At 49.4% G+C, this 27,062-nt stretch overlaps 1 protein-coding gene across 1 annotated transcript; it reads right to left on the bottom strand.

Annotated features, from left to right (window-relative positions):
* Nucleotides 1–24,694: 24,694 nt before the first annotated feature.
* On the bottom strand, nucleotides 24,695–25,246 carry LOC128947307 (olfactory receptor 14A16-like; the record flags this gene model as incomplete). The annotated part of the gene is made up of 1 exon (XM_054291558.1): nucleotides 24,695–25,246. A coding segment is annotated over one exon (552 nt), but the record flags the coding sequence as incomplete, so codon positions are not given.
* Between the last annotated feature and the right edge of the window lie 1,816 nt (nucleotides 25,247–27,062).

The following is a 27,062-nucleotide window of genomic DNA, read 5'->3' as shown; positions in this document are numbered from 1 at the left end:
GTCAGTGCACTGTGTTTCTAATCGTGCAAGTGTATAAGTATATAGTGTATAAAAGAGAGTAGAGCTACAGTGCTATACAGTGCTATACAGTGCAGGGGGGTGAGTTCTACTGTGGTAGACAGGGAAAGGCACTGCGGAAGATCTCGCAATGTCACGGAAAGCCAGGACCCTCTGATCCCCTCAGATAAGACCATCTGCTTCCCATAGATAAGAAACTAACATAGGAATGTAGCCTCCCTTAACCAAATTCCAGTAACTTTCCATCCCCTACCCAGTAACAGTCCACCTCTTACTAACCATAGATGGTAAAGACAGACCCATGCTGACGTAGAGACCCCTTAGACTATAAAAACCCAAGAGACGAGATAATAAACGCCTTTTGACCGTCCATCACATTGATGTCTGCGTGTGTCATTGGCCCGAGTGGCCCTGGTGAGTGGGCCACCGTGCTGTTCGTCTGAACCAGGTCGCCTGCCTTGCTACAGAAGGCAACATTCTACCCGTGTTTGAAGCAGCAGAGTGAGGCCTGGGGCACCAGCTGCAGCAAGCTGCAGGGGCAGAGAGAGAAGTGCCCCGCAGAAAAGCGAGTAGAAAAATGTCAGTAATAGTATTTATCGTGTTTAAATGTAGTGATTTGTATAAATTTAGTACATTTTAACCATGAGTATAAGCTCAGAGAGTTCCTTTGCCTTAGATGTTTAAACTTAATCTCTAGACTGTGTGCTTTTATTTTGATTGTGTCCAAGAAAAATTGATGTGAGTAAATGCCAAATAATAGTATGCTGTGTTGTGTTGAGAAAAATGAGCACTTGGAGAGTTATGCCCTTTCCCAGTGATTTTGTGTAGTGATTTTCTTCCGCTGCATTGTAGTAATTTGATTCTCAGATTGTATAGTAGTGTTTGTAGAAATTTTAAAATTTTGTTGCAACAAGAGTGACATTTTACATAAGAGAACTATAGTACAGTGATTTATGCTTAACTACAATAAAGCAAGTTAAAAGAATTCCAAGAATTCTCCCCCTCACAGCAATTCAAGCCTTGGCTCTAGTAAATTTGAAATAAAAAGAGAGTGCGAGTGCATGTGTCCGTGTCTGTGAGCATATCAGAGTTTCGGCTGTGACTAGCACAGCCTTTCTGCAAAGCAGTAAAACAAGTGTAAGTAAGTACAGTGCTTAATTAGATTGTGCAAAAAGAGAACTAGAAAAGACTGATATTTTGTTTGATCAGAACATAGTGTCTATGTCACGTTTTTGATTAGCATGCTGTGTGAAGTGACAGTGGCTGTCCCCTGGGCACAGGGACAGCTCTGGCTGCCCCGTCTCCCCAGAGAACACGAAAATAGCCTGTAAGCAAAAGCTAAATGTGCAAGTATTATTGCAGTGCAGTGTTTATGAGAAACACTAGTATTGCTGTTTTGCTGTCAAGGCACATGCCCCGAGTGTAAATTAGAAGTTTCTAGTCAAGCAGATTCAGAACCTAAAGTCTTAGAGCTTGTGTGTAAAAATCACATCTGATACCTGCCACCTAGAGCTGTGTGTGTGTAAGAAGAAAACTGAGAAACCACTGTGAAAGTCTGTGAAAAGAAGTTTGAGTAGAAGCGAAATAGAGCAAAGAGAAATAAATAATGAGAACTGACCAGAACAAACAAGTTCCTAAATTAGCCCCTTTTGGGAGGGGCTCACCAAGAAGAAGTTGCCAGTAAGAGCAGCTCAGAAAATAAAAAGATTTATAATACTTCATTGCTGTTAGTACTGTTTTATAATAAGAAGATAAATGAAATAAAGTTTTTGTATGCTGAAATGTCTTTTTGTTTTAAGAAATCACCCAGAATGGCAAAGAGACAGTAAGACCAGACCGCCCTCTGGTCTTAACCCTTGAAAAATAAAAACAAAGCAAAGAAAAAGCAAATCAAACATGTTGTTCAGCATGCAGCATAAGATAGCAACGTATGAAATCAAGCAAAGATTATCATGCTAAAATGCAAAGCAATCACAGTTCGCAAAATGAGTACATATAATTTACTAAAAGCTCCTCCCAAAGTAAGAGAAGAAGAGTAAAAATGACCTCCACAAAAGAGAAAAAATTTTGTCGACACAAGAGTCATATATTCAATTTTAATAAAGCTTTAATACCTGTAGAGATTGTTTATGTTGTAGTGTAAAAAATGAACAACTAGCCAGTCTGAGAAAGCATACTTGTGCAAACCTTTAAAGTAACATGTGTGCTATGTGTACCTAAAAGCTTTTGTACAATTCACTCAATTTGCTAAACATTCTCAAATGAGAAAAGTTACTCTAAAAGCAAATGATATAAAGAAGTTAAGCTTAACATTAACAGACACTGAAATTAAAGACATTAATAAAGAAATATTAGAATAAGTAAATAAGTGTTTTCAAAGATATGAGCCTCTGCTGTACCAGAGTGAAAGATGCTCCCCCATGAGCATCAAGCTTAAAAAAAGAACACTAGTGAGAACTGAGTAGTACCCTCAAAAAGAAGATAAAGAAAGAATCAACCCAATAACTAATAATACTAAATTAAGAGCTGTCAATAAGACAACACAAAATTTATACCCTGTAGTAACAAATCCATATACCTTACTAACTTGTTTAACACCTGAGCTAACCTAGTTCACTGTTTTAAGCCTAAGAGATGCCTTCTTTTGCCTCCCTATCCACGAAGCCAGCCAGAAAATTTTTGCATTCAAACACAAGCGCACATAGTCCATGTGCCTGAACACTTCAAGATCCCCCACTCCGATTAGAGAACAACTTGCAAAGACCCAGAGTCACGAGAAGCTCCACAAAAAAAAAAAAAGAAGCTGTTGCAGTATGTAAGCAATCTTCTAATAGCCACTCAGACGAGAGAAGCAAGAGAAGCCTAAACAGTAAACCTTTTAAATTTCCTAAGACTCCAAAGATGCAGAGTCTCAAAGAAAAAAGCACAAGTATTGAAACAGAAGGTAATCTACCTAAAATAAAAAGTGAGTGCTGAGCAGCAAACTTTAAAGCAGAGAAGCCGTATGCCAAACCCTGAAACCCCAGACAACAAAAGAACTCCAAACCTTCTAAAGCATAGTAAAGTAGTGCCAGCTGTGAGTTTATAATTATAGACTGCTCGCCAGACCCCTCTATGCTCTTATTGCCAATAGAAACAGAGATCTCCAGTAGACAAAAGACGCCACACAAGCCTTTCGCCAGCTAAAAAGTGCCCTCATGTAAACTCCAGCTTTAAAACTGACATAATTGCCCTGACCCGTGTCCTAAAAAGGGCAAAAAAAAGAGAGAATAACCATCTACACAGACTCAAAGTATGCATTTAGTCACACATGCACATAGAGCCATCTAGAAAGAGAAAAGACTGCTAACCTCACAGAGAAAGAAGAGACAATGCAGCTGCTAGAAGCAATTCAGCTACCTAAAAAAGCATATTAAAGCACACCAGAGAGTAAACTTAAAATTAGAAAAAAGAAATGAGCTAGCAGATAAAGAAGCAAAGAAAGCAGCAAAAAGTGAAGTACAAATTTTCCTCAAAAGTAAGCCATAATACAATAATACTAATCAAAAGAGACATACAAAAGTAGCCTACCATTGAAAGAAAGCTAGTAATCCCTTTCCGTTTTCGCAGTTACTATTGAAGAAAAGGCACTAGAAAGCACATAAAGGCCTAACTACTTAAAAGCCTTTTATAAAGTGTAGCTCCTTTTTCAAAATGACCAAAGCTGCCAGTGATACAGAGTGCATTGAAATGAAGTGTTGACTTTGAAGCAGTAATTTCCACAAGCTTTCTAGAACACACATCTGATTGAAACAATCGTTGTATCGTTGTCAGGAATTTATATGCCACTATCACTCAGGTAAGCCGACAATGTGATCCTTGCCTCCAGACTAACCCCAAAATACCCCCAAGCCAAAACTCAGTCAGACTAAGAGAGGCCATGAGCCTGTACAGCAGTAGCAAATTAACTTTTCAGAACTCCCAAAGAAAGAGAAGTATCAGTATTTACTAATATTGATAGATACATTTTCAAAGTGACCAGAAACATTCCCCATCAGAACTGTCAAAGCTCAAGAGGTGACCAGATTATTTTTACAAAAAATAATGCCACGCTTCAGAGTTCCAGCCATGATATCCTCAGATAAAGAATCACATTTCATTTCCAAAATAGTGCAACAGATTAGTAGCCATCTGAGCATAGATTAAAAACTTCACACCCCATACCACCCCCAATCAAGCAGCCAAGCAGAGAAAATGAGTCATTTAATTAAGCAACAAATCATAAGACTGAAGCAAGAAGTTAATCTACCCTAGCCCAAACTCTTCCACTAACACTATTGCAAATTCAAACTAAACCTTAAGCTAAAAAAATGCTGATTCCTTTTAGAATACCTTATAGAAGACCATATAGAATACAAAGAGAATGTCCAAAATGTCCATCTACATAGTGACATTAAGCAAACAGCTCAGAGTAATTGAGAAACATGTAGCTGTAACTCAAAGCAGAGAGTTAGATTGCCTGAAGATGATGTATATGTTTAGTCTCTTACAGAGAAGACTTCAAAACCACAGTAAGAGAGACCACTGCGAGTACTTCTCACCACCTTCACTGCAATCAAAATCAAAGAACAAGACGCCTAGATTCATCACTCTCGAGCCCCTTCAAGAGTGACACCAAGAGACAATGAACTGAAACTAAAGCTTACTCAAGCAGAATGAGTACATTGCAGTCAAGAGTAGCTCATATTTTAGTTTGTAAAATTGTTTTGTGTGTAATCATAACTGAAGTTTTAGAACTTGAGAGTACCTCTATTCAAAGCAATAGTGAATAGCCTTAGTCCCTGACATTTAATCAGTATACTAAATCCATGAGAAAACCTTCTGAGATAAAAGATTTAAACATATCTACTGTAGTAATCCACGAGAATCAAATATGTAAAGAGCAAAAATGGCAAGAACAAGAACTGTAGACACTTCAAAGAGTCTGAATAAAAGAAATCAAACTATAGACAGAAAGCAGTTCCTGTTCCCCATAACAAGCATTTTACTAGCATATTAAAGACAAAATTAAGAGTTTTAAATAGAATTGATTCAAAAATACTAGTGAATAAACTAGCCACTGCAACAAGTAGTCTAACAAAATTGAAGCAGCCTTTATAGTAATCTCTATTAGCATTAAAAACTAACCAGTGACAAGTTTCAAAAGTACTACCAAAGTAAAAAAGTATGAAAAAGCCAGAGACCAAGACCACAAGTTAATAGTAAAAGCACTTAGTATAGTTCAAGATGTGTCTTTAGCTTTCAGTTGTACACAAGCACAGTTATAGATACAAGCAACAACAGCTCTGATCATATGAGAAAAGAGTGAAAGTAATTTTCCAGCTAAAATTCAAAAAATTGTGTGAGATAATGCAATTGATATTGAAAAGATGCTTCAATCCCAGCAAACTATAGTAAATTTCACCTATGATCCTGTTTCTAATGTAGCAGCTGCCTTTGTACTTACCATACATAATGCCACTGTTTATGTTATCCATCCCATCGTTACTCTAAGATTAAACCATGAAAAAACAATACTCTATCCTTCATAACATAGAGTGTAAGCACAAAAGATGAATAGAAAGTAGCAGACAGTAAACTTAGAATCCTGCATTACTAAAGAACAAATAGAATTCATTTGTAAAAGCAATACTATTAATGTGCAAAATGTGTGTTTAGACACTGAACAGAGTATTTGTCACTTTGAAATTCATCCAGTCACTGACCATAAAACTGTGCTCGTATATACTAAAAAAAAGTGTATGCTTGAAAACTGCTTGTGCTACTGTACAAATTGATAGCAATGATGTTATTCTGTCTAATAGAAACCATTCTGATCTCTGTATTTGTAATTCTGTTAAAATTATCTACTACATTGTTAATTTAAAACTGTAGAATGCTACAACAAATAGCTGTACTAACCTCTTTGTCAAGCGTACATGATGAAGCACTAAAAGACACTTACTGTCATAAAAGTTTTCATTAAGTAAAAGAATTTACTTATTTCCTAAGAAAAGAGAGAATAAGACAGAGTAAAGATCCATTCTGAATTAAGTGAAGTGTCTAAGAAAACTAAAAAGTCTGTGAGACCAAAGCTGAAAGAAAAACTCGCATGTCGAGACAGCAAAGAGACAGCAAAGAGACAGAAAAAGAAAAACAGAAAGACCACAAAGTCGATTTGCCCCCGACTTAGAAATTCCTTTAATAAAAAAGAACTAGTGCTAAATGTCACGCAGAATGAACATGTATGAACTTATTGTGAAACTGTATGCATATGCATTTAAAAAACAATTAAAAGAAGACCCGAAATCTTCAGAAGCACGCATGCCTTTTTAAGAGACTTGCGTCCAGCGCGCGTCGTAATAAAAGCATACCAAGCTTTACAACTTTTACAAAGTTGTGAAGTTTCTTCTTTTCTCCGCAAAACAGTGGGACCCATTAAAACTTCAAGAAACTTTGGAGTCTAAATTTAACTTTGAGTTCTTGAGAAGTGTTTTGAAGATGCTCTTAGGGACTGAGACTTATGTAAACAACACCAAATCCCCAAGTGGCTCATTAAAGTCCTTGTGCTGTGTCTGTGTTGCTGAGCTTTAAAGGAACAGCTCTTCCCAGGACCAGCTCCTCTCCCAGCCCAGCAGGGCTGAGGGCTCAGCTGCAGGCACTGAGGGGACAGGAGCCAGGCTGAGACAGGCTGAAGGCAATAAGAATAGGAAGACATTGAGCTGAGACTTCACTTGGGGAAAGATCTTCACAGCCCTCTGCATGGTGAGTGTGTGGGTGCAGGGCAATGTCCCCTGTGCTCCGGGAGGGATCTCCTGAAGCCAGCACATGGCACAGTTTGGGGGATGTGTCAGGAGGACTATCCCAGTTTCTCTGTGGCACAGGAGCAGGAGGAGGAGGATGTGCTGCAGAGTGGGGCTGCCCTGGGCACCGTCAAAGGGACAGGGCAGGATGGCTCCTGCTGCCAGGGACAGCTGCGGGGGGTGAAGCTGGGGCTGCAGCCAGGGCTGCCCAGGGCTGTCCTGCAGAGCAGCTCCTGCAGCCCTCAGGGCTCTTGGCCAGCCCAGGGCATGTGCCACCTGCCAGGGGCAGCTCTCAGCCTGCCTGGCAGCTCCCCATGAACGCTGCAGGGGAGAAGTTGGAGGTTGAAGGAGCCACCCCCATCAGGGCAGATTCCTCCTGCTGTGGAGATGGTGCTGCATGGCCAGGGCTGCTCTCAGCTTACTCCTAAAGGGAAGGGAAAGGGGCTGTCAGCTTTGGCTGTGTCACTGACACTCCTGCACTGTCACCCTGGGCATCAGCAGATGTGCCTCAGCTCTCCCTCAGAAAGTGCCTCCTCAGCCTCCTCTCCCTACAGACAGCAGCAGCAGCACCTTGGCTTGAAGCATCTCTGTTTGTCTGCCCTGCCCTTAAGGCCCTGCTGCCAGGGAGATGCCCCTGGGCAGTGCCCTGTGCTGGGAGGGGTCGCAGGGCAGAGCTGAGCCCCCAGGGCTGGGCTGGGCTCGGGCAGCACTGTCAGGGAGAAGGCTTGGATACAGAGAAACAACTCCCAATAGGCATAACTCCAGAAAGCAGAGAGCCCGACCAACACTTGGCATCCCTCCCTGTCTAGCTGCACAGGGACAGAGAGAAGGGCTTAAAGAAACTAAACTGGAAGTTGGAATCTTTAAAAACTCCGCTTTTTTTTTCAAGCACGTTTTATGTTCGATCACCCTAAACTAGAGGGAAGTGTAATAGGCAAAGGGCACCTGTGTGGTGACCAGCAGGCCTGACTGCACTGGGGCACACAGAGTCCTGTTTTCCCTCTGGGCTTCCCCGGGGTTCAAGCTTAGAGCAATGCTGAGATGAGGCAGGAACTCAGCAGCACAAACCCAAGCTCAAAAATGAAATTGTTCAGTGAAGTTCCCCCACAGGTAGCGAAGTAGTTTTGAGGGAATTCCTAAAATAACTCTATTAGATTGAGTCAAAGAGCTTGTCAATGTCTTCTTTCAACAGTCCACTATGGCCAGAGTGAAGCAATGTCCAACAGCAGCTCCATCAGGCACTTCCTCCTGCTGGCATTGGCAGACACACAGCAGCTGCAGCTCCTGCACTTCTGCCTCTTGCTGGGCATCTCCCTGGCTGCCCTCCTGGGCAACGGCCTCCTGATCAGCGCCATAGCCTGCAGCCACCACCTGCCCACGCCCATGTTCTTCTTCCTGCTTAACCTGGCCCTCAGTGACCTGGGCTCCATGTTGCCTTCTGGTATAAGGCAAGGCGACCTGGTTCTGAGGAAACGGCACGGCGACCCACTCCCCAGGGTCACTCGGGCCAAGGACACACGCAGACACCAATGTGGTGGACCGTCCAAAGGCCTTTATTATCTCATTTCTTGGGGTTTTATAATCTTGGGGGTCTTCTATGTCAGAGGGGGGGTCTGTCTTTACCATCTATGGTTAGTAAGGAGTAGAAAGTTACTGGGTAGGGGATGGAAAGTTACTGGTATTCGGTTAAGGGCGGCTACATTCCTATGTTAATTTCTTATCTAAGGGGAACAGAGGGTCTTATCTAAGGGGAACAGAGGGTCCGGCCTTTCCGTCACATCGCGAGATCTTCCGATCGCCTGTCCCTGTCTACCACAGCACCATCTGCACCACTGTCCCCAAAGCCATGCACAATTCCCTCTGGGACACCAGGGACATCTCCTACTCAGGATGTGCTGCACAGGTGTTTTTCTTTATCTTCTTCATTGCAACAGAATTTTCCCTCCTGACCGTCATGTGCTACGACCGCTACGTGTCCACCTGCAAACCCCTGCACTACGGGACCCTCCTGGGAAGCAGAGCTTGTGCCCACATGGCAGCAGCTGCCTGGGCCAGTGCCTTTCTCTATGCTCTCATGCACACAGCCAATACATTTTCCCTGCCCCTGTGTCATGGCAATGCCCTGGGCCAGTTCTTCTGTGAAATCCCCCAGATCCTCAAGCTCTCCTGCTCACACTCCAAACTCAGAGAACTTGGGCTCCTTGTGGTTGGTGCATCCTTAGGTTTTGGTTGTTTTGTGTTCATTGTTTTCTCCTATGTGCAGATCTTCCAGGCTGTGCTGAGGATTCCCTCTGAGCAGGGACAGCTCAAAGCCTTTTCCACCCGCCTCCCTCACCTGGCCGTGGTCTCTCTCTTTGTCAGCACCTCATTTTTTGCCTACCTGAAGCTCCCTTCTATCTCCTCCCCATCCCTGGATCTGGCAGCGTCAGTTCTGTACTCGGTGGTGCCTCCAGCCCTGAACCCCCTAATCTACAGCTTGAGGAACCAGGAGCTCAAGGCTGCAGTGTGGAGACTGATTAGTAGATGGTTTCAGAAACATTAAACTGCTGGCTAGTTTCTGCATATCACTTGTAATAAAACTTATCTATCACTTGTAAAAAAACTTATCTTTGGCAGTTGTTGCTTGATTTGGTGGTTTCTTTGTTCTTTTCTTTCCTTTGTTTCAGTTTTTTAATACTGTCCACAAAGAAAAGACATTATTTGTGCTTCATTACATTTTGTTTACCTCCAAATTTGCTGTAGCTCACAGATTGTGTCAATGAAAAGCTGTGCTCTCGGTTGCTTTAAATGAAAGAAAGGATCTCCTAGCAGAGTTCTCACCATAGATGCCCCTCTTGTTGCCTTCTCTGGAGCTGCAGCAGCAATGTCTGTGTGCAGAGCTGGGGGCAGATCAGGGCTGGCACAGCAGCTGTGCCCAGCAGCAGCAGCACTTGGTGTTGCCAGTGCTGCTGCCGTGGCCTTGCCCCTCTGCCCTGGTGGCCCTGGTGTTGCTGTAGGGCCTGAGTGCACTCAGGGTCGGGCACAGCCCTGGGGGTGGCAGTGCCAGGGCTGCAGCAGGGACAGGCCATGGGCACTGCTGGGGCAGCGCTGACGCCTCAGCACAGGGCCTGGGGGCTCCAGGCTCCTTGCCCAGGCTCTCTCAAGAACACACCCAGGCCAATGCTCAGCACAGAAAAGACCCGTGAGCAGCCCCAGGCTGGTCGTGGGCAGGCTGGGGGCAAACAGCATGGCTGGGGCTTTGTAAGGGCCCTGGGGGAGATGGGAAGGAGCAGCAGAGCAGGGGCTGATCCATCCCCAGTGCACTGCACAGCCCAGGGCAGCGTCCCAGAGCGTCCTGATGGAGCTGCCAAAAACATCCCCCCTCTGCAGCCCTGGCCTCTCCCCCAGCTCACACAGGTGCCACATCCTTGCAGGCACTGACACAGCGGCACTGGCTCAGGATCCCCTGTTTCCGTAGCACAGAGCAGGGAGACCACCCCCATGCTGTTGCTGTGGGGACATGAACCTGAGGGATCACAAATGCCATCAGCCCCTGGGGCCAGCAAGGGCTGGGGCACACCAGGGAAACCACTCAGCTTTGTCCTGGCCTCTGCAGTCAGCCACAAATTTGTTCCCATGTGCTGGGAGTTTCCTGTCCCACTGCAGATGCTTTTGCTCAGAGCCAGGGCTGCCTGGCAGCCACCCCTAAACTGCTCCAAGCATTTCCTTGGCCTCACCTTTGATGTTTCTCCTCTTTCCTGATCCAGATTTCTTCCTATTGCCCATTGCAGTCCCCTCCCCAGCAAACAGCCCATCCCTGTTTGCTCTTTCCTCTCTGGCCCCACTCCCCATTGCAGTTCCTGACTTGGCACCATGGGAGTGTCCCTTGGGCAGCAGGATCATCCTACAAGTTCTGCAGGAATTGTCTGCAGGCTCCTGCAGTGCCTGGTGCTGCTCCCTTGCCAGAGGCTCCCCAGGCCAGGGGGCACATCTGGGCTGCTGCGTCTGGCTCAGGGGCTCCCTGTTCTGGGCAATGAGGAGGAGCTGCAGAGGCTCTGCAGGACTGACAGGACGGGCTTTGGGGCTGCGAGGACAAGCTGAGGGACCTGGGCTACTGGAGCTTCTGAAAATGAGACTCAGGACTCCTCCTGAAACTGCTCCAAGGGTGGTTTCAGAGAATCACAGAATCAGCAATGTTGGAACAGGCCATGGAGATCATCAAGTCCAACCTGTGCCCTGATACCTCCTTTTCTCCCTCAGCCTCCTCTTCTCCAGAATAAACAACCCTAACTCCCTCAGCCTCTCCTCACAGGACTTGTGTTCCAGACCCCTCCCAAGCCTTGTTGCCCTTCTCTGGACATGCTCCAGCCCCTCAGTGGCCTTCCTAGATTGGGGCCCAGAACTGGACACAGCACTCGAGGTGTGGCCTCACCAGTGTTGAGTGCAGGGGAAAAATCACTGCCCTGCTCCTGCTGGCCACACCATTCCTGAGCTAGGCCAGGAGCCATTGGCCTTCTTGCCCACCTGGCTCAGCAGGTCCCCAGCTGCTTCCTTCTGGATTACAGGGGGCTGTTTTTCTCCCTGTCCCCATCCACCAGCTCAGGAGAACACTTGTCCTGAGGACAACCTGTCCTAATGTTGAAAACTGGGGCGAAGAAGGTGTTAAGCAGCTCAGAGCTTCTCCTTATCCTTAGTTACTCTATTCCTCACTGCATCCAATAAAGAGTAGGTTTTCTACTTATCTCTCCTTTCGCTTTTAGGGTTTTTTTTAAAACATTTTTTATTATTTTTCACCGAAGTGGCCAGGATAAGCACTGATTCACCTTTCACCACTCTGCTTTTCCTTCTGCACAACCTAACAACATCCTTAACCACTTTCCAAGATGCCTGACCTTCTGTCCAATGGTGATGCACCCTCTGTTTTCCTGAGTTCCCACAAAAGCACCATGCCCAGCCAGGGCAGTCATTTTTCTCTCAGGCTCAACTTTGGCACAGAGGGACAGGCTGCTCCTTCCCCCTTAAGATTCCTTTCTTGAGGTGTGTCCATCCTTCATGGACACTTTTGTTTTTAAGTGTGTTTCCCTTAAAAAATCAGTACCTGGTTCAGTACTCTCCAAATCTGCATCCTGAATCCAAGGTCTGCCCTGCGTAATTCCAGTGATCAAGTTTTGTTTCTGCCCCTCCTTTCACAGAATATTGGAAACTTGATTATTTTATGGTCACTGTGCCCACGGCAGCCTCCAACCACCACATGTCCCACCAGCCCTTCTCTTTTTGTGAAAAGCAGGAGACAGAGATTTCCCTTGAGAATGGAAGTGATAACAAAAATTTGACAAAATAATAAAATTCCATAACCCCAATGTAGCATTAAAAAGTAGCATTCTTTATTTGGACAGATGCACGGGGGGATAGCTCCTCCCAAAGCCATGCACGCTGAGTACAGGAAAGTTTCTGTTTATATTGTGTATTTTGCACACATATTCATTGATTGTCCTGGACTAGATAATCATTTCCCCAAAATCATTAACATATTTCCTCTCCCCTTTACCCATGCATTCTCCTTTCCTGGGGGTCTCTCTGGTGGTCCCTGGTGCTCAGGGACCCCAATGTTCCAGTTGGCCTGGCTGAGCTGGCAGGACACTGAGGCTGGTGAATTTCAGTTCCCCTTCTCACACAATGGGCATTGTGTGGTTTCCATAGGCCTGGGGTTTTGGAGAACCAGCATTGTGTGTGCTCACCTGGTGTAGACAATTGTTATGGTTTGACACTGGCACAATGCCAGTGCCCCCATGACAATTCCCCCCTCCCTGGCATCTGCTGTGAGGTGCTACCCAGGAATAAGCAAAGCAGGCTCCTACTTAAGGAAAAAAGGAAAAAAAAACTTTATTAACTAAACTACAAAAACTAAATCACAAAGGAAAAGGAAAAAAAACACAAGGAAAATGAAAACTACACAGAACCACTTCCCCCTCCTCCTCCTACCAGATCCCCAAGACATTTACATTTCCCAAAATTATCCACACTCGGTCTGGCACCACCCTGTAGAAAAATCAAATCTTCAGCTCATGAAGAGTAGACGGAGTCCTTCCTTGTACCACGGACTTCTTGTCACAATTAGCACCATCCGGAGTCCTGCTATCTCGTGACATCTCCTTTCCATGCCAAGGTGCTCTCACCACCAGGCATGGGATGGGGCAGAGGCCTGCTTTCAGGGTGGACCTTTTTAAGGATGCCTCATCTCGTTCCAAGCAGAGCACAGTCTCATCTCTGGGACCTTTGTCCCCCCCCTTTCTTCTATCCCCCTGGGGCTGAGGGGTCTCAACACCAAACTCTCTTGGCTCCGAGCCTCCGCTTCCCCCTGCAATGCAGCCTCTGTATCACCAGGAAACAGTCCATGGATATAAAACAAAAGAGTCCAGCAAAATTGCCATTTCATCTTCCTCCATTCCTTCAACATCTCTCTTTCTCTTTGCCAGACCCCCTTACTGGCCTGTTTCTTCCTTCATCCTCCACTCTTATCCCTTTCCTAGGAAAGGTAATGTTCTGTGACGTTCTCATTATCCACAAGGGTTAAAAGCTCTCCCAAGCGGCTGGGCTGCTCGCTGCCCCCCCCTTCTCCTCCCAGCCCTGCTGCCAGCACATGATATCAAGTTTCAAGGTAACAGTTCAAGCACAGGCTGCATTCCCTCTCCGTCTCCAAGGGGGGGGGGGGGGTAAAACAGGTCGCTCAGTGCCCCTCCACCTTTCCACCGGGTCTGGCCTACCGTAGATGGGCCACGTGGCTTTCCCCTCCCCCAGCCCAGCCAGCAACTTGGCCGGGGGAGAGACCCAACTCCTTCCCGCCGGAAATCCAAAAAGGCTCTGAAGGAAAAGAGCCCTGCTTTTAACTCCTTGGGTTTGTGGTCTCAAGAGGCGGATCCAATGCCCCACTGGTCAAACCAGGTGCTCATCTTAAAATCCGAACACCTATTGGTGACCACAACAAAAACAACATATCCCAGATGTCCCATTTCCAGTCAAACTACGACAACAATTTATCATCTGGTGACATGAGGTCACAGAGTGGGCTATGACATCACAGAGTGGGTTATGTGAGGTCATCGAGCAGCTGCAACATCATAGACTGTCTCTGTGACATCACAGAGCCAGGTGTGACATCACAGGGCAGAGGTCTGACATCACAGAAAAGACTATGATATCAGAGAGTGTGCTGTGAACTCACAGACCAGATGTGTGACATTAGATAATGGGTTGTGACATCACAGAGAAGGCTGGGACATCACAGGAGGGGTGTGTGACTTCACAGAGTGGGTTGTGGCATCAAAGACCAGCTTTGCGACATCAGAGAATAAGTTATGACACCACAGAGCAGGCTGTGACATCCCAGCAGGGCTGTGTCAGGTCACTGGGTTGGTCACTCTGCCCCAGCCCCCTCTCACAGTTTCTCCCCAGAAGCCCAGAGCTGTTCATGCCCAGCAGGGTCTCCTGTCCCCTCGTATCTCCCTGGCCCACCTGGAGGCACAGCCTCCCCCAAGGATGTTCCACAAGATCAACCCCAAAAACCTGACGCAGGGACAAGGGGCTGGGCTGTTTGACCAGGACCTCAAGGACATGGATTATCCAGGCCACTGTGGCATGTTTTGGGGTCCCCAGGGCAGGAAAGATATCTGGCAGCTGGAGCAGGGTCTGGGAAGGGCCTCCAAGGTGGGGCTGGAGCCCTTGGGCTGTGAGCAGAGGCTGAGGGAGCTGGGCTTGTCCAGCCCAGAGCAGGGAATGCTGAGGGGCTCCTCATCCCAGCCTGGCAGTTCCAGCGAGGAGGGGATGGATAACACAAAGATAGGCTCTTCACTGGGGGGCCTGGGGGGAGACAAAAGCCAATGGGTGGAAAGGGGAAAGAGGAGAGATCAGCCAGGACAGGAAGAGATGAAATGAGTCAGGCTGGTTTCAGCATTTCCTCAACACCAAAAGCAGCCTGATCCCAGTCTCCAATCCACCATTGACAGCTTAAAACATTTGGAATTGTTCAGGCTGCTTTGCCCCCACTCCAGGATGGGCATCCTGATACAAGAATTTAAGTGTGTTTATATCTATCACAGAACCATATTTTTTCTAAAATTAATTTTAGTATGGAAATCACTTGTGGATGGTGGACATTTCAGATGCTGCTGGGACATTGCACAGAGCTCAGGGAAGAGTGTGATTGTTATTGAATTGTTTCCTGTTCAACCATGGTCTGTTGGCCATGAAGAGAAACTCTCTGTGCCTCTGAGTCTCACCAGTTCCTGATCCCCAAAGGACACAAACCTGACGAGTTCTGGTTCCCACTCCAGTGGTGGCACCTGCACCTCCCTCCATACCCAGAGCAGAGCTCCCTTGTCCCAGAGAGTCCCTGGCAATGCAGGGATGAAGGAAACAGGACAGGCAGTGGGGATCAGGGGCAGGGCACAGCCAGGCATTTGGGGTGGTTGTGAGCCCAGGGCCAGACTTGGCCCTTGGCCTTGGTGAACCTCATCCCATTGTCCTGGGCCCATGGCTCCAGCCTGGCCAGATCCCTCTGCAGAGCTTCCTGCCCTCCAGCACAGCCAAACTTCCACCCAGCTTGAGCTCAGCTGGGAACTGACTCAGAGTGCCTTCGCTGGCCTCGTCCAGATCCGCAATAAAGAGATTTCACTGACCTGGCTCCAATCCTGAGCCCTGGGGACACCCCTGGATGTGGCTCCATTCCTCATCTGCTCTGAACACCAGGGGTTGGATGAGGGAAATGGTGGGGTGGTGTCACCCTGGTTTTTTAAGATTTTCTAAGCCTTCTGATGTTGACATTCTTGTAGTGAACTTTCTCACACACTTTCTGTAAATAACTCATTGTTTTTCATTCCTTTATGGAGGAGGAGAGAGTTGATGGACTGTTGGCTTGACCTGTGTCATTGCAGAGGTGTCACTGTCACCTTCCAATCCGCTGTCACTTTTGTAAAACTATAAATATTGGAGTCAGAGAATAAAACTTCCTTTTTTTCCCTTCACTTGAAAGCAGTGGTGTGCTTGTGTTCTTTCGTGTTGGTCAGCGACAGGGTGGGGGTAGGGACAAAGTGTGATTGATTGTCAGCCATGAAGGGTCTTGATTTTCATATCTGTTCAGACTGCATGAGGAGGTGCTGGGGATCAATATCAACTCAGGACTGCTGATACCAATCTATAAACAGGGAAACAATACAGGACAAAACAATTCTCTCTTCATTGTTTTCAGTGTAGTAGATTCAATGTAGTAGATTTCACTTCTGAAATTTGTCTAATGAGCAACAGAAGGACTGAAGATTTGAATTATTCCCATGGGCTTGTCTTGTTTGGGAGTTTTGAACAAATGTTTATGAGCCTTTGTCACTGAATTCCTGAACTGAAGAGCTCAGCAAAGAAGAGGCCTCTGGAAAAGTAAAATTCATCATCAACCTCCAAGGTGCTGAGGATCCATCCTGATCAGAGCAGGAATGAACAGAAATGGGTACAGCTTTGTGGCTGCCCCAGCTTTGGGATGGGCCCTGGGCCTGGAGCAGGTGCAGCTCTTGAGGGCCCCAAGGCCATGGCTCTTGTGCTGCCCTCGGCAGATGGGATGGCAGCAGTGGGGTGCAGAGCTCTCAGCATCTCCTGCAGAGGAGATCAGGGCACCCAGGGAGCCTCCTTTCCCTTGGCCAGGCACGTTCCCCCTTGCTGGGGCTTTGTCCTGTGGCAGCTGCAGCTGCTGCTGTGCCCTTGCCAGGGGCTGAGGCCGTGGGGCAGTGCCCAGAGCAGCCTGGCCTGAGCAGAGCTGTGGGGCCAGAGCCGGCTGGGCTGGGGAGAGGCCCTTGGTGCTGCCCAGAGCTCAGGGCAGCTGGCAGAGCTTGCAGGGAGCTGGGCTGGGCTCAGAGAGCCTGGCCCAGAAACCATCAGTGTCCATCTCAGCCTGGCTGAGCGTGCAGGGGCCAAGAAGAGCAGCCCAGGGTCTGCAAGTTCTCTGGGTGGGAGCTGAGCTTGTGAGCCCTTGAGCCCTGCCAAGTGCTGGGGCTGCACCTCCAGCTCCAGAGGAGATGGGACAGTTGGAAGCAGAGACAAATCATTCCTGCTGCATTCTTTCTTGTGTTTGCTTGTACAGGTGACCTGCAACCATATGTAGAGGAAGTGTTTTGTGTCAGATAACACTGGTAGGGTGAGAGGAATAATGTTTCCTGACTGAAAATAATATTTCATGCATAATACAAAATGAGAAAAAAAAGAAATATGTATGATCAGAAGAGCATCTGAGTTTTTCAGAGGATGAAAGACTCATTGATATTTCAGCAGTCAAACCTGTTCAAATACTTTTCTCAGGGCTTCCTTGAGATGAGAGGTGACCATCAGAGGCCAAGGCCAGCCAGAGCTCTCTGTCCTGGCAGCTTTTGTCTGGGAGAACCCTTGCATATAGGGAATTTTTCAGGGGGAGTATCAGTTTTGTCCATGGACACCTGGACAGAGGAATAGGAAAGAAAGCACAGAGCCCCAGTTCTCCAGGGGCTGATAAGAGGCAGCCCTCAGCATGCCAAGATCAGCTGGACCTGTCAGGTGGCCCCTGGGAGGCCAAACCAGCCAGACCTGTTCCATCTCCCCTTGGTTCCATGAGGCCCTGCAGTGTCACAATGTTTTCCTTGCTTCAGATATAACACAATGTTTCCCATGTTTCCATGAAGCCCTGAAGTGTCAAAATGGTCTTCACAGGTAGGAAAGCACAGAGCCCCAGTGTTTCAGGGGCACATGAGAACAGACCCCCAACATGATGAGGTCAGTTCAGCCAGTCAGGCTAAGACAACCAGACCTGCTTCCTTGGATTCCCAGGGCCCGGCAGTGTCACAGTGGTGATGTCATATTGGATACTTGGCTCCATGTGGCCTCGCTATGTCACAGTGCCAGGTGGTTCCATGAGTGACCAAATGGCCTCCTTGATTCTGGGAAGTCTCACAGAGCAAAAACGGACTCTTGGTTCCAGGAGGCCTTGCTGTGTCACAATGGACTTTTGGTTCCAGGGGGTTTCATGCTGTCAACAATGGTCTGAGCACTGCAGTGTCACCATGGATCATTTGTTCCATGAGGTTCCAGAGCATAACATGATCCCCTTGATTCCAGAAGGTTCTGCACTGTCCCAATGGACCATTGGTTCCATGTAGCCCCACACTGTCACAATGACCCCATGGCTCCAGGAGCTTCCACACTGTCAGCAATGCTCTCCTTGGTTCCATGAGGCCTTGCTCTGATACAATGGACTTTTGGTTCCATGGGGTTCCACTGCATCACAATGGACCCTTTGTTCCATGGGGTTCCACAGTGTCACAGCTGAGTCCTTGGGTCTGTCACCCTCTGCTGTCACCAAATGTCCAAAATATAAGAATAAGGCTCCTTAACACTCATTTGGTGTTTATGAGAGTATCATTTATTCAGGCCTGAGGTCCAACATGGGAAAACTCCCAAAGTTACGTGGACATGTAATTCTACCAGTGTCTTGCTTATATACAGTCGCTAAGTGAGAATTACAATTTACCCATTTCCGTAAAACCCACCCCAAGTTCCTAGATTCAGTCCTTGTTTTCTCTATCCCTGCACCCTTGAGCCAGATGTCTTCTTCTTCTCTTCCAACCACCCTTGCTAGGAAAGCAGCCCCTGCATGCCTTGTTCTTGTGCTGAAAGTTCACAGGTAGGGTAAAAATAGAATGAACCCTTTTGGTATCAGCCCCAGGCTTTGTGTGGGCTGGCAGAGGCAGGCAGGAGGCAGAGCTGTCAGCAAAGGAAGGGCCCAGCCAGGTGGGGCAGCCGGGGGATGCTGACAGCCTGCAGGGACAGAGGCACAGGGCAGGGACACCGTAGCACAGCCTGGGCTGCACAGGGCACAGGCATGTGCAGCAGCTGCAAGACAGCCCTGCCAGAGCCAACTTTGGCAGCACTTTGGCCATGGCTGCTGGGCCTGGGCCTGAGGCAGGAGCAGGAGACAAGTGACCCTTGCAGGCCTAGGGCCTCATTGCCTCCTTGTCCCTGCTCAGCAGCCTGGCAGGGGCCGCCCCATGCTCCTGCCCTTGCCATTGCACATCCCCACATGCCAGTGCCCATCCCAGGAAGAGCCCTGAGCAAGGAGGGAGGGACAGGATCTGCCTGGCCAGGGGCTGGGGCTCAGGCCTTGGCCCTTTGCATTCCTGAAACACATCCAGCTTTGCTCAGCACCAGAGACACCTTGGCCTTGTTTGTCCCCAGCTGTCATCACTTCCTCCAGTGTTCTGCTCTAACTGGAACCTGGGTAGACTTTCTTAGTCGTGTCCCTCAGTGGGACCCATTAAAACTTCAAGAAACTTTTGCGTTTGAATTTAATTTTGATTTATTGAGATGTTTTTTGAACACTGTCTTAGGGACTGAGTCTGATGTAAACAACACCAAAGCCCCGAGAGGGTCATTAAACTTTTCCTAGTCCTGTTATGGAGAAAGATTTCAAAGAAATACACATTCTTTTTTTAAATGAAGTATTTTATTTTATTTCTCTTTAGAGCAGAGGTGATTGCAGCAGTCTGTGATTGATATTGACCCAGAGTCTCCTCAGCAGCTCTGGCCTGCTCACAGAAGCTGTGCCTTGAGCTCTGACCCAGTGTGGACAATCTTGCCCCACATTGCCCAGCCCCATCCTGTCTGTCCTCACTCCCCTGGGACCTGCTGTGCTTGGAGAGCTGGCTGCACTCAGCCTAAGAGGGGTTTTCACTTTTTGGGGTTTATTGAAGTAATGTGAACCTCCTGAGTTTCCCCACTGCAAACAGACACACTGCTCAGGTGGGTGCCAGCGCCAGGTGCTACCAAAGCCACTGCAGAGCTGCCCTGGGCCAGCTGTGAGGGTGGATCATCAGCCCAAGATGCACCGGGCCCCTGCAAGGCACTGTGGCCATGGGCACTGCACTGACCCCACTGCTGGGTTTGGCTGCCACGGCCACTGTGAGAAATTAAACTGTCCTTGGAAACACTGGGGAGGACTGGGACATACTGGGGACACTGGGAACACTGTGGGAGACACTGGGACATAATGGGAGTGACACTGGGGGGTACTGGGACAGACTGGGAACACTGGGGTTATTGCAGAGAAAACTGGGGACACTGGGACATCATGTGGATGACATTGGGAGGAACTGGGAACGACTGGGAATGAGCTCAGGTGTATTGGGAGGGACTGGGCTGTACTGGGAGGGATCGGAGAGGCACTGGGGTTGTACTGGGTTCTACTTGGGATGAATTAGGCTTTAGTGAGGTTATACTGGTCTGTACTGGGAATGGACTGGACTGTCCTTGAGGGACTGTAGGAGGGTGATTCAGCTGTTCCCGCCTCCACCACATCCCATTTGCCGAGGCTCCCGCCCATTACCGTTCGCAGCCAATCAGCACCAGAGATCCGGGACTCGGGCAGTGCCTAGATTGGCGCCATCTTTTCTTTTTGCATACAACTCCCATCACGCCCCACGGCCCGATTGAGCCCCATTGGAGCCGGAATGACATCTCCCGTCATGCCCCGTCCTCCACAGAACCCCGGGATCCGCCCCCATCTGTCCCATAAGTGTCCCCCGTAACCTTCAGGATCCTTCAGTGTCCCCTTAGCACCCATTCGGGACCACCCAAAGTGTCCTCGGACCCCCTGAGTGCTCCCAACCCCACAGATGCCTGGCACAACCACTTTTGGGAATTCATCTCCTCTCATCTCCACGGCCCCAGAGCCCCTCAGAACACATCCCGCGCCTAAAACTCCTGCCGTGCCCTGTGCCCTAAAGAGCCCGGTTAGAGCTCCTCGAGCTCCCCCCAAGCGCTCCCGAGCTGTTTAAGTTCCCCCGAGGACTTGAAGTCGCGGCTCGGACGCAAAAGTGTCTTCCAAGAGCATTCCCGTACCACCAAACATCGTGTTCGAGCCATTTCCGGGACTACAGCTCCCATCATGCTCCGCGGCGCTCGTCAAGCGCTATTTCCAGCCGGGACTTTATCTCCCATCATGCCCCGGGCCCCAGCGAGAGCCATTGCAGCTGTGCCTAGAACTCCCGTGATGCTCCGCGGCGTCATTAATCCGTGTGATACCCGCGCCTACAACTCCCATCACCCCCTGCACCCCAGAGAGCCCCATTCGAGCCCCCCAAGGGCCCGCCCAGACCCCGAAGGGGCCCAAATTCCCCTCCCTGACCTCCAAGGCCCCCCTGGACCCCCAAATGCTGCCCCGGACCCCGAACTGTTCCTCAGAATCCCTGAGAGCCCCTCCACGTGCCCACCTGACTCCCACAGGTGTCCTCCAGACCCTCAAGTTCTCTCTGAATTCCCTCTCCAGATGCAAAACTGCCCCAAATGTGCCCCAGAAATTTCTCTGTGGAACCCGAATTTCCTCTCTTGAGGAAAAGATTATAAAAAGATGACAAAAAGACTACAAATATATCTAATTTCCATGAAGAGGAAGAAATAAGTAGCCAATGGATATTAATTAATTGATGTAATGAATTCTGTTTCTTAGCATGAGTGGCAAATCATTTTTTTGGTTGCTAAAATTGTATAGATTTTTAAAGAAAAAGATAAAAATAATGTAATGAAAATAATGACGTATAATATATATTTTAAAAGTATTTATTATTTTTTTATCAATAAATTTTATTTATAAGAAAAATGCTTAAATTTTTTTTGTTATGTTTTGGAACGTCAGTCCCAGGTGGGCGATGTCAGACATGGTGAGGATGGGGGTGAGGAGCAGCTTGTCCAAACAGGCTCAGACTGCAAGGGGCTCATTCTTCTCCTTGCCCAGACCTCATAAGGAGACATTCAGCATCAAGATCTCTTGGCGAGTGCTTCTATCCCCTCTTCTCTGAAATGAAAAGGAAAACATTATTTTCTTGATTAAAGCCAAAAATCATGATGTGCGCTTTGCAATCTTCCTCCTGAAGAGAACTCCAAACTGACTCCAATCACTGCACAAGTCCTGGAGACTGAATGACAGTGGAAGGGAGACAAAGGGCTCCTGAGGGCTTTCTGTATTTTAATCAGCCCCACGGTGGATTTGGGCCTGGCTCTAGGAGCCTCAGGCATGGAGAGAAGGATGAAGAAGCTGCTCAAAGAGTCAGCAGCAAAACTCCAAGTGCCTTGGAGCATGCCTGGGGCCCAGTGAGGGCAGGGAGTGCCAAAGGCTGCCCAGGGCCTGGTGAGAGCAGATCCTTGAGGCCAGGATTGCAGGGAGCCCAAGGGTAGGAGGAAGTGAGTGGTCAAGGAGGTCCCAGTTTTTGTTAGCCTTCCCAGCCTCTTCTTTTACTTTACTAGCTTGCTTTCCCTCTTTTAAATTATAGACTCTTGTATTTTCCTCCTCTGAGGCGTACTTCAGCCAACAGGTGACGTTCTGTATGTGATGGGCCTTCTGCTGGAACTTGGGGCAAAAAAGAAGTTCCATCACCTTTAGACAGAGGTAGGTAACTCACGAAATGTTTAAGGATGTTTTTAGGTCATGCAGACAGAAAATTAGAGAGGTGAAAGCTTACGATTTACCCAGGCCACTTCTGTGAAGGATAATAGAAATATTTCTATAAATACATTAATGGCAAAAGAAGGTACAAGGACGATCTCTATTCATTATTACGAGAGATAGGGTTACCAGATATGAGGGAAAGGCTGAGGTACTTAACTCCTTCTGAGCTCAGTTTTCAAGAATAAGTCCAGTTGTCCTCAGGACAGGTGTTCTCCTGAGCTGGTGGATGGGCACAGGGAGCAGAACAGGCCCCCTGTAATCCAGGAGGAAGCACCTGGGGACCTGCTGAGCCACTCAGATGCTCACAGATGTGTGGGATCAGATGGGATCCATCCCAGGGGGATGAGGGAGCTGGTGGATGAGCTCCCCAAGCTGCTCTCCATCATTTACCATCAGTGCTGGCTCAGCAGGGAGGTCCCAGAGGACTGGAGGTGCCAATGTGAGCCCATCCCCAAGAAGGGCTGGAAGGAGGAGCTGGGGAACTCCAGGCCTGTCAGCCTGAGCTGGGTGACCGACAAGGTTATGGAACAGATCACCTTGAGTGCCATCACAGGGCACCCACAGGATGGCCGAGGGATCAGAGCCAGCCAGCGTGGATTTCAACATCTGCACTGATGATCTGCATGAGGGGATTGAGTCCAGCATCAGCAAATTTGTAGATGACACCAAGCTGGGTGAGACTGTGGATGTGCTGGAGGGTAGGAGGGCACTGCAGAGGGACCTGGACAGGCTGGATCCAGGGCCCAAATCCAACAAGGTGAGGTTGAACAAGACAAAGTGCTGGGTCCGGCACTTTGGCCACAACGACCCCTGCAGTGCTACAGACTGGGGACAGAATGGCTGGACAGCAGCCAGACAGAAAGGGACCTGGGAGCACTGATGGACAGCAGGCTGGACATGAGCCGGCAGTGTGTCCCCACGTGGGCAAGAAGGCCAATGGCTCCTGGCCTGGATCAGGAATGGTGTGGCCAGCAGGAGCAGGGCAGTGATTCTTCCCCTGTGCTCGGCACTGGTGAGGCCACACCTCGAGTGCTGTGTCCAGTTCTGGGCCCCCAATTTAGGAAGAACATGGAGGGGCTGGAGCGTGTTGAGAGAAGGGCAACAAGGCTGGTGAGGGGTCTGGAACACAAGTCCTGTGAGGAGTGGCCAAAGGAGCTAGGGTTGCTTATCCTGGAGAAGAGGAGGCTCAGGGAGACAAGGTGGTGTCAAGGCACAGGTTGGACTTGATGATCTCCAAGGTCTTTTCCAACCTTGCTGATTCTGTGACTCTGTGAAACCACCCTTGGAGCAGTTGCAACAGCGTCTGCAGTGGGACAGGAAACTCCCAGCTGATGGGAACAGACTTTCTGGCTGACTGCAGAGGCCAGGACAAAGCTGAGTGGTTTCCCTGGTGTGCCCCAGCCCTTGCTGGCCCCAGGGGCTGATGGCATTTGTGCTCCCTCAGGTTCATGTCCCCACAGCAACAGCATGGGGGTGGTCTCCCTGCTCTGTGCTATGGAAACAGGGGATGCTGAGCCAGTGCTGCTGTGTCAGTGCCTGCAAGGATGTGGCACCTGTGTGAGCTGGGGGAGAGGCCAGGGCTGCAGAGTGGGGATGTTGTTGGCAAGTCCATGAGGACGCTCTGGGACGCTGCCCTGGGCTGTGCAGCGCACTGGGGATGGATCAGCCCCTGCTCTGCTGCTCCTTCTCGTCTGCCCCAGGGCCCTTGCAGAGCCCCAGCCTTGCTTTTTGCCCCCAGCCTGCCCACGGCCAGCCTGGGGCTGCTCACGGGGCTTTTCTGTGCTGAGCATTGGCCTGGGTGTGTTCTTGAGAGAGCCTGGGCAAGGAGCCTTGAGCCCCCAGGCCCTGTGCTGAGGCGTCAGCGCTACCCCAGCAGTGCCCATGGCCTGTCCCTGCTGCAGCCCTGGCACTGCCACCCCCAGGGCTGTGCCCGGCCCCAAGCGCACTCAGGCCCTGCAGCAACACCAGGGCCACCAGGGCAGTGGAGCAGGGCCACGGCAGCAGCACTGGCAACACCAAGTGCTGCTGCTGCTGGGCACAGCTGCTGTGCCAGCCCTGATCTGCCCCCAGCTCTGCACACAGACATTGCTGCTGCAGCTCCAGAGAAGGCAACAAAAGGGACATCTCTGGTGAAAACTTTGCTAAGAGATATTTTATTTCATTTAAAGGCACTGAGAGCACTCCTCCCCATTGACAAAGTCTGAGGGCACAGTGAAGTTGGAGAGAAACAAAATAAGAAATGGCAGAAAAAATGGCCATGGTTTAGGGAGAATATTAAAACATGAAAACAGAATAAAACCAAAAAACAATCCAAGAAGTATAAAAGATTACTTTTCTTTCAAGAGATATGCAGAAACTGCCAACCAGTTTAATGTTTCTTAAATTGTCCAGTCATCAGTCTCCACACTGCAGCCTTGAGCTCCTGGTTCCTCGGGCTGTAGATGAGGGTGTTAAGGGCTGGAGGCACCACTGAGTACAGAACTGACAGGGCCAGATCCAGGGATGGGGAGGAGATGGAGAGGGGCTTCAGGTAGGCAAAAAAGCCAGTGCTCACAAACAGGGAGACCACGGCCAGGTGAGGGAGGCAGGTGGAAAAGGCTTTGTGCTGTCCCTGCTCAGAGGGGATCCTCAGCACAGCCTGGAAGATCTGCACATAGGAGAAAACAATGAACACAAAACAACCAAAACCTAAGGATGCACCAAGACCAATGAATCCAAGTTCCTTAAGGTTGGAATGTGAGCAGGAGAGCTTGAGGATGTGGGGCACCTCACAGAAGAACTGGCCCAGGGCATTGCCATGGCACAGGGGCAGGGAAAATGTATTGGCTGTGTGCAGCAGAGCATTGAGAAAGCCACTGGCCCAGGCAGTTGCTGCCATGTGGGCACAAGCTCTGCTGCCCAGCAGGGTCCCGTAGTGCAAGGGTTTGCAGATGGACACGTAGCGGTCATAGCACATGACAATCAGGAGGAAATACTCTGCTGATATAAGGAAAACAAAGAAGAAAACCTGAGCAGCACGTCCTGAGTAGGAGATGATGCTGGTGTCAGAGAGGGAATTGTGCATGGCTTTGGGGACAGTGGTGCAGATGGAGCCCAGGTTGCTGAGGGCCAGGTTGAGCAGGAAGAAGAACATGGGCGTGTGCAGGTGGTGGCCGCAGGCTATGGCGCTGATGATGAGGCCGTTGCTCAGGAGGGCAGCCAGGGAGATGCCCAGCTAGAGGCAGAAGTGCAGGAGCTGCAGCTGCCGTGTGTCTGCCAATGCCAGCAGGAGGAAGTGCCTGATGGAGCTGCTGTTGGACATTTGCTGTGTTACCACATTTCAACCTACGGAAGGAGGAATCACAGTGATAATTGAGGGGAGATTTCTTGCAGGAAAGTCAAGGCCCTTTATCACAGACCCTTTCTTGCCACTAAACACCTCCCTCTGTCCATATCTCACAGATCTTCCTTCAGCTCTGTTGCTGGAGCTCAGATTGCTGCTGGCCAATGTTGTGTAAGGAGTTAGACCTTGACCTGCAGGACACCTGAGAGTCAGCCCTGACCCCCAGTCAGTGCAGGGGAACAGTGAGGGCAGGAGCCAGTCCTGGTGTTTGGAGCTGGATAAAAAATGTTCAGCTAAATCAGAGGAGCTGCCTGGGTGAAGGGATGGGGATTGCAGGAGGCAGAACGAGAACTTCTGCTGCACCTGGGGAGAACAGAGAGTCCAGGGAGGCAGGAGGCTTGTCTGAGGCTTTATGCGGACTGAGCGGAGCTGCTCTGTCCCTCTCTCCTCTTCCAGCTGCCCTGGACTTGCACCTTTCTGAAATCCACTCCTGTGTTACCCTGGGCAGCCAGGAGACACTGCTGAGAGCAGAGGGATCCCTGGCACACAAAGTGGCTCCTGCCTTTCCCAGAGTCAGGAGAGTGGGCTCATTGCCAGCCTCCAAGGCTGCCCTGCCCAGAGCTGCCCGGGCACAGGGAGCTGGGACACCCCATTGCTGTGCTCAGACTGCACAGCAGGAGCCAAAGGGCTGGGCCTGGCCCTGCAGCTGGAACTGCCATTGCAGAGAGCCCCTCAGCAATGCCAGCAGCACCTGGGCAAGGCAAGGAGAGAGAGAGAGCTGGGTCTGAGGAAAAGCCTTTCCCTGGCCAGCCCTGCCAATCCCCTGCCAGGCAGCAGCAGGACAGGACAGTGGCCCTCAGGCCCTGGTCAGCAGGGAGTGGGCACATGGCCGCAGAGATGCCCTTCATCTCTGGGGCTGCTCTGCTGGCCCAGGAGGGACTGAGGGCCCCAAGCCCCCGGGCTGAGGGCTGGTCTGGCTGCGAGGGGACACAAGAGCTGTGCTGCTCAGGGCAGTGTCTGCCCTGCAGGGCAGGCCCGACAGGTGCCACATCTGCCCTGCAGCAGGGCTTCCCTCAGCACGTCCTCCCTCCCTGCCTGCCCACGGCTCTGCTGCTGGAGCTGTCCCAGCCCCAGCTGCTCCTGTGGCCCCGGCCTCCTTCCCTGCCAGAGCCCAGCCCAGCCCCTGGGCCAGCCCTGCCCTGCAGCTGCTTGGCCCTGCAGGGATAAAAGAACAGCTCCCCCAGCCTGGGCACCATGGAAAGGTGATGCTGTATGGATCTGGAGGCTGGGCAGGTGCAGGCATTTGCTGAGGTGCACAGGAATCCTCAGGGTGATGGTTTAAGAGCCTCAACCCCTGCTCTGCCCTGCACAGTTGATTTTGCATTGTCACCAAGCTGAGCCAGGGAAAAGTGGG

This window comes from Melozone crissalis, unplaced genomic scaffold (assembly GCF_028551555.1).
Source record: "Melozone crissalis strain CALT ecotype California unplaced genomic scaffold, PUWL_Pcris_2 ptg000095l_1, whole genome shotgun sequence".
Taxonomy (NCBI): domain Eukaryota; kingdom Metazoa; phylum Chordata; class Aves; order Passeriformes; family Passerellidae; genus Melozone; species Melozone crissalis.
This window is presented reverse-complemented; position numbering and strand designations above follow the sequence as displayed.